This window comes from Pseudonaja textilis, chromosome 7 (assembly GCF_049901715.1).
Source record: "Pseudonaja textilis isolate UNSWEBS1 chromosome 7, rPseTex1.2, whole genome shotgun sequence".
Classification (NCBI taxonomy): Eukaryota; Metazoa; Chordata; class Lepidosauria; order Squamata; family Elapidae; genus Pseudonaja; species Pseudonaja textilis.
The window spans coordinates 15,177,663-15,189,033 of NC_141996.1; the positions used below are offsets into that span (position 1 = coordinate 15,177,663).

At 39.4% G+C, this 11,371-nt stretch overlaps 1 protein-coding gene across 1 annotated transcript; it reads right to left on the bottom strand.

Moving 5' to 3' along the window:
• Nucleotides 1–603: 603 nt before the first annotated feature.
• Nucleotides 604–9,889, bottom strand: LOC113440479 (stromelysin-1-like). The gene is made up of 10 exons (XM_026706898.2): nucleotides 9,700–9,889; nucleotides 9,021–9,265; nucleotides 6,769–6,917; nucleotides 6,569–6,688; nucleotides 5,711–5,872; nucleotides 4,712–4,850; nucleotides 4,237–4,370; nucleotides 3,205–3,364; nucleotides 1,894–1,997; nucleotides 604–949 (listed from the first exon to the last, which is right to left on the bottom strand). Exons 1-10 carry the CDS (start codon nucleotides 9,802–9,804, stop codon nucleotides 846–848), a joined length of 1,422 nt encoding a protein of 473 aa, XP_026562683.1. The 5' UTR covers nucleotides 9,805–9,889; the 3' UTR covers nucleotides 604–845.
• Between the last annotated feature and the right edge of the window lie 1,482 nt (nucleotides 9,890–11,371).

Genomic DNA, 11,371 nt, shown 5'->3' on the forward strand with positions numbered 1-11,371 from the left:
TTCTGACTTTGTTTAAACTCTTCAATCATTCTGTCATGGTTTTGCTAATTCTAATAAAATATTAGGTTATGTTAACTGTACTGGTTAAGACAGCAGGCTGAAAACTGGGAGACCATAAATTCTAGTCCCACCTTGGGCACAAAACCAGCTGGGTGTCTTGGGCTAGTCATTGTTTCTCAGCCCTAGGAAGGGACAAAGGCCAATCACTTCTAAATATCTTCCCAGAAAAACTTCAGGGACTAATTCAGGCATTTGCCAGGAGTTAACACTGACTAAAAGGCACATAATAGAAAAAAAAAAAAGATTGAGATATCAGAAATGCCTGCTAGAAATGATCTTTCCCTTGATTGGCTTATCAACCACCCAATCATGATTTTGATTGTGAAAAACCATATAGAATTTGGGGGCACACAAAATGAATAACTAGGTTTTTGGAGGGAGCAGTATGATATCAAAATCAGAACCCTGTTCTCTGTTTGAACGAAGCATTATTCTTAGCAGGCTCAAATGAGAAGAATTTAGAGCTCATAGAGCTCAAATGAGAATTTCTTCCCAAGGCACCATGTGGTAGGACAATGCCCCAAAAGAAATCAACCACAATGATTTTATTGAGAAACACATTTTAATAACATAAACTTTAAAAAACAATACATTAGAATAAGTTACATTAAATTAAATTCAGTCTTGAAATTCTCCCTTATGAAAACATTGTTATGGTGTTTTCATGGCTCACAAGCAGAGAATACACCAAGTAATCATCATTAACTGACAACATCAGCTAGTTCTTGAGAGCTAGGATGAATGGATTCCACAGTTCTTGGCTCCTATCTCTTCTTCCTTCCATATCACTGGCAACCCAGCCAGCTATTACTCTTCTTTATGCCCAGAAATCTCTTGGTTGCAGAGTCAAATTCATACTGCTTTGGACCACTGAATAAATAGAATTGTCCTAAAGAAGTAAACAAGATAGGTAATTAAACAAGTGCAGTTAATTCTAAACTGTTTATGATCTTTTCACCTGTCTTGTTTTTCTTTCACTTTTGATGGAATTTTATTAGCATCCCTAAAATATATGCAATATAAATAATTAGAATGAGAAACTGGTGATGTACAGTGATGCATTTTTCTAGCATACAATATCCCTTTTTCAGAATGAGTGTTGCATTTGGAAATGTGTGTGCTCTCTGCAAAGCAGTTTGGGCCTGGACACATTAATTTAGCGGGCCAAGATAAACATTCAGTTTGATTTTCTTTCACCTAGAAGTCAACTCTGATTAAAGTTTACATGGTTATATTTAATCATGTTTCCTTTCTGTCACATTAAAGTTACATATCTGTGGCAACTTTTGTTCTTGGGACTGCTTATGGTTATGGTAAATGAATGAACTGGCATTGCTAATTATATCAGTTGTCTAAAAACATTTAAATATGATAAACCGATAAGCGGCATTCAGCATTGCAATGGTTTTAAAGAAATCAGTTGCTGGGTTCTCAGTACAAATGTTTTCTACTTTTTGAAAACTAAGAGGTTTAGTATGTCACAGAGTATTTATCCAGAAATCTACTGAAGAAGCTTTTCTTGAGTTGAAGAAACATTCAGTCCAGTTATGAGAATTAAAGTTTCCTGATTTTCCCTCATCAACCTAGTAAACCTAAGGCTATTCCCAAAGACTTTCATATTATATCACAATATTATTATTTATTTGTATCCTGCCTTTATTATTTTTACAAAAAGCTCAAGGCAGCAAATATTCAACATATCTTCCTCCTCCTATTTTCCCCACAACTACAATCCTGTGATTTTCCCATCTGCAATTTAGTTGATTTTGATTGGTCCATTCTGAATCCTGAATGGACAAAGGATTTTGATTAAGTTAACACAAATGATCTTACCATTATCTATAAAAGCAGCATACACCTTGGAGTGAATGTTATGGAAGTCAACTTTTATTCTTCTTGGATATCCTTGTTCCATGGAGTTCTTCTCATTATCATACCTAAAAAGAAGGAGGAAGAGGTGGAGGAGGGGGAGGATTATTTAGAAATCCAAATTGCTTCAGGAACTTTCTCTACTGGTTTCACCAACTAGCATACTTGTTAGCTCTGTATTACTTCTAGAATCAAAGGTTACATAACATTTGGTTTGGTGGTCAAATCGATTTTTAATTATGGTGATTTTGAATTATTCTGTTTCTCATCCTGACCTATCTCACGGAATAGTTGCTGCAGAAGAAAAATGGAAAAGGGTGTTATTTATGCTGTCTTGAGCTTCTGGTGGATAAGTAAAATTCATATCTAATGACTGTAAAAATAACGATCTACATAAATGTTCATTGCCATGTGGCTTTTTTGAGGCATTTAGATCATTGTCATATGAACCAGATGGTCAATATGGACCAAACTGGGTTTTAGCCTACTCAAAAGCTCTTACATTTGAAAGTCAGTGTGTCCAGTGAGATGAATTTCCTCTGTCCCTTTCCTTAGTCTATAGTAAAGATAAAAATTTCCTTGTCCAGTCGTATCTGATTCTAGAGCACAGTGCTCATCTCTGTTTCTTGGTTGAGGGAGCCAGAGCATTGTTCAAAGACATTTCTTGGCTGGGGCAGCCAGCACTGTCCAAAGACATTTTCCCATTAAGGGTACCTATTAATCTATTCACATTTGCATGCTTTCGAAGCGATATGTAAAATACATCAGAAATTGACCTGCGCCACAAATTAGATTTAATGAGCATCTAAGTTATTATAGAGTGTTTGGTATAAGATTTATTGCATTGTTTATGTTAGCTAAATTTAGTTTATTATGTTTTTAGTGTCCATATATTGTTTTTACCACCATTTTAGATTTTTTTTAGATTTTTGTGCATTTTTGTGTATTTTTTATGTTTTAATTTTTTTATATTTTACACTCCTTATGCTGGTCTTTGACTGTAATAAAGATTGATTTGAATGGATATATTGTAAGAGTGCAGTCTAAGGCACAAAACAAAAATGTAAGTGGAAAGCAATATAATGTTTTGTCTAAAGAGGTGTATCATAGCATGTTCCACTTTGCTAGAAGAGATTCTGTAAGAGTAAAATCCCAGTGATGGATAATTAAAAATTATATCCAATTCAATAAAATAAAGCAAGGCAAATATGGTGCAGTTTGAGCATTTTAGGGTAAGACAATATCATAAATGTAGCATAAACATTTTTCCTTTACCTCCAATAACGGTAACCAGAAAAGAAGTATGTTTTCTTTGAATTACTGTCATAAGCTGCTGCATCAACGTTTTTAATGGTGTGTGGGAAGCCCAGACTCTGGATGTTCCTTGGGTAACCAGGCTCTATAATATTTCCCCTGGAAGACCAATACTTTTTTCCTGTTAAAACAAAAGATTACAAAATGTATATGTCTGTCAGAAAGAATAAAAAATTGGTTAGAGAGATGGGGCATTTCATATTCCAAATTCAGAGAGTGAATTATATAGACATCCATGAAACTTTGCAAACATTTCTTCAACTAGTAGATGTGGTAATAGCATTAAGTTTACCGATCAATTCAATCCCCTAGTTTTGGAGATAGCAATAAGAAAAATCAAACAGAAATCTTATTGCAGTCCACTTTAGTGATGTCACTGCATTACTACACTAAGATTGTCTACCCTTGATCATTGACTGGGAGCCCAACAGATGCTCTTTTAGGCTCCATGATTGAAGAAAGATACACATTAAAGAAAGAATACACACTTGAAAATAATCCATAGGAGCAATATTGAGTCCATATTTAGCCCATTTTTTTTTACTGTGAAATGATCCATAGAAGTATGCCTCACATTTCCCGCCTGGAACTTTTGTGTGACATGTATCTTAGTGTCTTATCACTAAGGACAGTCAAGAAATGTACTCCTTTATGCAACTTTCTGAGTGAGGACACTGTTTTTAGGAAGAGTTTCAGTCCACAGTCAAGGCCTTAATTCAATCTTCAGGAAGTCCCAGTAGATTTCTGATAGATACCCTTGGAGATCTGCTGCCAATTCCAGATTAAAGAGATCAGTTCTGTGATTCAATGTACGGTGGATTTTTATGAGGCTATGATTCCTGTCTAGCTATGTCTGCATAGGAAACACCTAGATCCTACCTGTAGTTACTTGCATAGTCCATCTTATCAGGTATCATCCCTTCCTTCACATATTTAAATTTGGAATATTCATTGTGTTTGCATTGATAAGAGGAATCCAAAGGAATTGCTTACCCTTAAAAAGAAAGACAACGTCCTTGTCTCTGTTTTCGTACGCAGCATCTATGCCGGTGCTCAAAGCTGGCCAGAAAGCAGAAATAGGATCTTTCTCAATTGCACTTCGGAGGGGATTCTTTCGCCAGAAGAAACTACATTGATAGAGGAGAAACAACTTGAGAAGGAATAGAATTCAGGGCCAGAACCTGCATTGACATTTGCAGGGATGTCAATAACCTTCCATGTGGGGATGGAATAACCACGTGATGTAATTATTATTATACACAATGTAATTAATAATGTGTCATGTAAGACTTCATGAAGCAAGCAAAATATTATGGCATTTGTATGATGACATCAGGAATGTATTGTCATTTAACATGTCATGGTTTGATGTCATTAGACCCATATGAAAAAAATATGAAAGATTCTTCATTTAATCCCTGGCAATCTGAGATAGACAGATGGCTTCAGAATATTGCACTATGTTTACCTGTCTTTAAAGAACATGGTTTCTCCTCTAAGAGAAGTCACAGCATCAAAAGCTTGGTTAGGATGGCATGGTTCTGTTGATGGTACTTCTGTTGGGGCAGCTGTAGTTTTTCCCAATGGACTGGCATCATCAGGGTCTCCTTGAAAAAGAAAGAATGAGAAGAAATTTTTAAAAAAACCACATGGGATTTACAAACTTTTTCAAGAAAGATTTGGCCAGTTGACATGAAGAGGGATGTAGACATCATATTTTATATCTTTTCAATCACTTTCATGAGGTTAATAAACATTTGGTCTATATGCAGGTGGTGTGGAATGATTATGCTTAGATTTTAGTGATACATTATTCTTACATGTTTATCCTAAATTGGAAAATGAATCTGGAAAATGTGATTTCTGATTTATTTTAAGAAAAAAGGAGAGCTTTCATATTTTTTAGAAGATGGTTGCTCTCTCTGTGGCCATGTCAAATAGCATTCTGTTTTTGATCAGGATGGTTCCTTAAAATGTAGTATGAGCAATAACATTACATTTCAAAAATTGCCCTTGTCTTTTTCATAGTGTTTCAAACCCACTCTGGACTATTAATCCATTTTTTTCACCCAGAAGTGGTATTCAGCAAGTTCTGACCAGTTCTGGAGAACCAGTAGTGGAAATTTTGAGTAGTTTGGAGAACCGGCAGATACCACCTCTGACTGGCCACACCCCCATCTATTCTCTGCCTTCTGAATCCCAGCTGATTGGCTGGGTCTTCTTTTGTTGCACTGCAAAGGACAACGGAGCTGGAAAGCAGGTAAGTGGGATAGGAAGGGAATATGGATTTTGCAGTATCCTTCCCCTGAAGTGTAGTGGTAATGGAGATTTTACAGTATCCTTCCCCTGCCATGGCCACCAAGCCATGGCCACCAAGCCACACCATACCCACCAAGCCATGCCCACAGAACTGGTACTAAAAATTTTTGAATCCCACCACTGTCTTCCCCTGGGTATCTATACTCACCATAAAGGCTCTGGATGCCTGCAATGTCATCAGGGTGAAGTCTTAGGGCTTTGGGATCCATTGGCTGGTAGATTGGAAACATCAGAGCCCCGAAATCACTGGAATGTTGAAGCCCTAATGAGTGGCCAAACTCATGGGCTGCTACCAGGAAAAGGTTGGTTCCTAGAATGGGAAAGGAGGATCTCTTATGAAATTGATATTTACCATAACAGACAAACATTGATTAATCCAGTACATATATGTGGGTACTTTTTCGAGTGGAGTACTCAAGTGTAATTGTTTTAAATTGGATTACTGAGCAAAGTAGCCAGGTGGACTTCATGGTCCACATAGAGCTTTCCATAGAAGATTCTAGGACCTTTAAAAATGCCATCACCTTGACTTTAAGTTTTGTTTTTCTTCAGTGAGTTATAAAAGTAGGGAGGCAATTGCCATGCTACAATATAGCAATAACACTTAGGCTTATATACCGCTTCACAGTGTTTTACAGCCCTCTCTAAGTGGTTTACAGAGTCGGCATATTGCCCCCAAAAATCTGGGTCCTCATTTTACCAACCTCAGAAGGATAGAAGGCTGAATCAACTTTTAGCCAGTGGGACTTGAACTGCTGAACTGCTGGCAATCAGCAGTCAGCAGAAGTAGCCTGCGGTATTGGATTCTAACCACTGCGCCACCACAGCTCTATGTAATATAATGCTGATGAGCTTTGTTCATCTTTATCTGTTTATTTCTCTAGCTATCTATCCATCTCTCCGTATGTCTATTCAATTTATATAGCCACCCACCTCACCCAAAGCCATTCTGTGTTTCAATTTTTCAAACACATGCAAACATTTAAAAGTTGAAAAGGAAAGATACCTTTCAAATCCTTTGCCCAGAATTCATCTTCATCAAAATGGGCATTTCCGCCAAAAGCAGGTGAAAAGGCATGGGCCAAACTTCCACCTGGTCCATCAAAAGGAAAACCATCTCCATGTACTGAGAAAATAAAGACATACTTTAAAGCCTCTGAGTGTGACCTTCAGGCTACTTTGCCTACTGTATGGTCATTTACTTACCGCGATTAACAAAAGAGATTTCAATGTCGGCAGGTTTCCCATAAACCCTGGTGAAAGTCAAGGGAGTCACATCGCTCCACACTTTCCAAGCTTTCTCAATTGCATAGTCTACGTAACGGGATTCCATGTCAGGGGTATAGTTCAGAACGCTGTGAGAAGTTAATACATGAATGAAAAGAAGGTTCGATATGAAGCCCAAGGAGACAACTTTTTAACATGTTTTAGTCTGGTTCAGAAGTGATCAGAGGTGGTATTCAGCAGGTTCTGATCAGTTCTGGAGAACCGGTAGTAGAAGTTTTGAGTAGTTCAGAGAACCAGCAAATGCCACCTCTGACTGGCCCTGCCCCCATCTATTCTCTGCCTCCCGACTCCCAGCTGATTGGCTGGGGTCTTCTTTTATTGCCCTGCACAGGAGAATGGAGCTGGAAAGCAGGTTAGTGGGGAGGGAATGGGATTTTGCAATAACCTTCCCCTGGAGTAGGGAGGGAATGGAGATTTTACAGTATCCTTCCCCTGCCATGTTCACCAAGCCATGTCCACCAAGCCATGCCCACAGAACAGGTAGTAAAATTTTTTGAATCCCACCACTGAAAGTGATGCTTCCAAATGGATTCCAGTGGGGCATAGTACAAATAGACTATGAGCTATCAAGCATATTCAAGTATCACTAGCTTGGCATTACAGAGGAAGATCAAATATGGTGAACTAGCCATCCTGCAGAAGAAACCATTATTAATATGAACAACAAATCCTGAAGGACCATATGATCATGGCAGGGATGGGATCCGACTGGTATAACTACCGGTTCTGTCTATTAGTGTCACGAGCAGGGATGGGATTCTACAGGTTCGCACCTATTCGCTAGAACAAGTTGTTAACATTCTAAGCCAGAGGTCTCATTCTCGTGGCCCGCGGGCCAATTGCAGCCCGCAGGACGATATCCTGTGGCCCCTACCATGATATGAAAGTATAATATTAGTGCGTTCTCCATGCATCACTAGCTGGCTAAACACTTCTACGTGCAGCCCAGCCTCACCCAGCCTCTGCCTCCAGCGGCCCCCAGGTAAATTGTGTTTGAGACTCCTGTTCTAAGCAGTTTGGAGAACTGGTTGTTAGAAAAAATTATTGGCCTAATCCTGTAAGGAAGGCAGGAAGGAAACATTCTTGTGTTGCTTATAGAAACTGCCTCTCCATTAACTCTTATTACATTCTTGGCAGGACTAGATTTCCTTTCTCAGGAACATCTCTGGAGTTTTTTTTCCCTTCCTTTGCTGGTACTTTGCTTGTGTGGAGTGACCATTCAAAGTTACAATGGCACTGACAAAAGTGGGTTATGACCGTTTTTCACACTTATGACTGTTGCAGCATCCCCACAGTCATGAGAAGCCTGGCGAGGAGATGCGTGCCTCGAAGTGAGTGATGTTGAGTTGGCTATGCCCAGCTAGTCACATGACCACCAAGCCATGCCCACCAACTAAGCCACACTCACAGAACCGGTTGTTAAAAAATTTGAATCCCACCCTTGGTCACGAGTGCATGCACGAGTCGCGTGAGTGCAATTTACAACCTGCTGAGCTGCCCGGACAGCTGAGCAGTGCTGCGTGCAAGTGCACAGTGGTTGGAAAAGCCCTTTTTTCCTGCTTTTTCAACTGCAGCCGTGTCGCGCAAAGCAGCTGCAGTTGAAAAAGCAGGAAATAAAGGTCAGGTAAGAGCCCGGGCGAGTGGGTGGGTCACAACAGCAGCAGACATAGAACCGGTTCTATGTCTGCTACTCTTTGGAGCAACCAGTTCTACAGAGGTGGACAGAGCCAGTAGAATCCCATCCCTGGATTATGGTATGAAGAGGTTTTCAAATAAGACTTCAAGCAATAGGATGAAGTCGGAAGTGTCCTTGCTTGGGGTTGTAACTTGCCACCCATGGACCTTCCATGGTTTTTCATTTTATTTCTCTTCTTCCATTATTTTTTGTTTCATCAATAATTTTATATGAACTTGGCAATAGAGTGAAAAAGATAAACAGTGGTGGGATTTTATGCCATCTTCATTTGCTGTCAAATATTGGGTTTATTCACTAATAATACTTTACACCCTATCTGTATCCTTCAGTAGAATTCTATTCTTGCTAAAAGCCAGGAACTGTAATATATAAAAGCTTCTGTGTTAACACATTTGTCTAAGATACTATAAAACTCTCTGTGGTCTTCATTATCTTCAAGCAGCATTTTAAATTCAAGAACACTTTCAGTTCTTACCTGTATGTCAGTTCTTTCTTTGCCCATTTAGGTGAACCAGGAAAAGTGTTGTATTCTCCTATGTCAGCAATGCCACACCTGGGTTTTTTAATAGCATCCAAAGTGCTTGCATCCAATTTGCCAGTCACTTTCAATCCCAAGAAATCCTGCATCTGCCGTATTTTTTCTGCATCAATGCCGTTCTTGGGTTTGCTTTTTATCACAACTGTTGAATCAGATTCAGGATAATAATGTTGTATGTATTTCTGAAACAGAATTAAATTGATTAATAATATTTTTTTTCCCTTCTATGCAGTTTTTCTATTTCAGAATGAATCTCCCCTCTTAGCCTTTGTTGTAAACAATAACAATAATTACAAACTGTAAAATTCCTCAACCTGTTACCTTCAGATGACTGGGACAATTCATAAAGCCTAGATAGCATAGCCATCAAGCAAGAAATATCAGTCTATCTAATATAGACCTCAAGCTACAGAGAAGCTAGTCAGAATACAGATGTTCTAAGCTTATAATCATACACAGGCATAGAATATGAGATTCCCAGATGTTGCTGAATTAAAGTTCCCAACCCTTCTCACCCTTAGTCACAGAGGTTTGAGTTACCAAGAGGTATAACTGAGCAACAGCTGGAGGACCAGAGGTTCTCCAACCTTATTTATGAACTACTATCAACCGTTACCTCAGCAAGTTCCCTGTCCTTTTTTGAAATTCTCTCAGTTTCTTGCTCTATGGGCAAAGCCCAAGCAAGCGTTCCAAACAGTGCAATTGCCAGCAGCAAATTCATTTTCGGCTTCACGCCTGCGTTCCAAATGTGAAGTCACAAAACTTTTCAGCTGCTAGAAGTGGCTCTGTATATGTAGCGTAAGTCTTCCTCTATATATACTTCACGCCTACTCCATAAAATCAACAGTAACATGACTCATAGAGTTAGAACTTTGTTGATTTGTCAAAGGCAGAAAATGATGCTTTAGAATGACACATTATATTGACTCCACAAACCTTATTGTGCAATTACCAACAAGGTAGCTGCGATTCATCAAGCGGGATTTTTTTTTCACCCAGGGGCTGAGGCTGTGCCCTTCATTAAAAAGATGAGTAAGAATCATTCCTTCTAATTAAATAACCTTAAGCTACTTGTTTTTTATTCCATGATGGACTTTTACCTTCTGATGAAACTTTTGCTGATGATTTTTGTTTATTTTGTTTAAATGGATTTATAGAATTGTTTGCGGCAGTACCCGAAAGAAACATTGGCATGTAAACATTAAAAAAAATTTAAAAATAAGAATGCTGCTCAGCAATATTTTCACCTTTAGAAGTGAAGTGTTAGTCCAGGGATGTCAAACTCATTTTCATTGAGAGCCATATCAGGGTTGTGTTTGACCATGGGGGGGGGGGGCATGGCCAATGTAGGTGTGGCCAGTTCAATTTCACTCTTGTTGGGGGCGCCTGTGGTGGCCTAAGCACTTGCATGGCCTTCCCAAGCTACATTTTCACTGGCAGAGGCACCGAAGGCTGGTCCTTCACTGTTTCCAAGGTGGCCCTGCAGGCCAGATCTAAGAACCCCACAACTGTATCTGGCCTATGGGCCTTGAGTTTGACATCCCTGTGTCAGAGGTGGTATTCAGCAGGTTCTGACCAGTTCTGGAGAACCAGTAGTGGAAATTTTGAGTAGTTCAGAGAACTGGTAGCAGAAATTTGGAGAAGTTCAGAATGCCTGAACTTCTGGCATGCCCCCATCTGTTCTCTGCCTCCCGAGTCCCAGCTGATTGGCTGGGTCTTCTTTTGTAGCCTTGCACAGGAGAACGGAGCTGGAAAGCAGGTTCGTGGGGATCGGGAGAGAATGGAGATTTTACAGTATCCTTCCCCTGCCATGCCCACCAAGGCACACACAGCAAACATGCCACCCCCACCAAGCTACACCCACGGAACCGGTAGTAAAAAAAACTTTGAATCCCGCCACTGCCCTATGTTAGACCATTTTATTAGAAGCCCAGTAGAAACTGTTGGAATATTCTGTCCCTAATGACCAATAAATCTGAAAGGCTGATAAATAAAGCTAATAAAAAGTCCATGATTCCTGTAATTCATTAGTAGAAAGGCATGTTTACAGTGGAAGGAGATCACAGGTTTGTCCTGTGATTGATCCATGCCAATCTATCTAAAATTGAAGGTGTATAAAACAATGATGTGCCCAGCAGCACTATATGAGCTGAGTGCTGGCCAGTCACCAAATGCATTGAGAGCACTTTACACATCAGGGAGAAGCGCATGTTTCTTTGGTTGTTAGGCGTTTCTCCCCTTGACCATGTCATTGAGAAGCCAATGGGCGTGCCAATATTAGAGAAAAT

What these genes read in the sequence shown, in the direction of transcription:
- LOC113440479 (XM_026706898.2), bottom strand. Translation starts at nt 9,804, where the DNA reads ATGAATTTGCTGCTGGCAATTGCACTGTTTGGAACGCTTGCTTGGGCT. An exon ending in AATCTCTTTTGTTAATCGCG is followed by an intron (nt 6,689 to 6,768) that starts GTAAGTAAATGA and finishes TTATTTTCTCAG; the next exon opens with TACATGGAGATGGTTTTCCT. An exon ending in TCTGGTTACCGTTATTGGAG is followed by an intron (nt 1,998 to 3,204) that starts GTAAAGGAAAAA and finishes CCTTCTTTTTAG; the next exon opens with GTATGATAATGAGAAGAACT.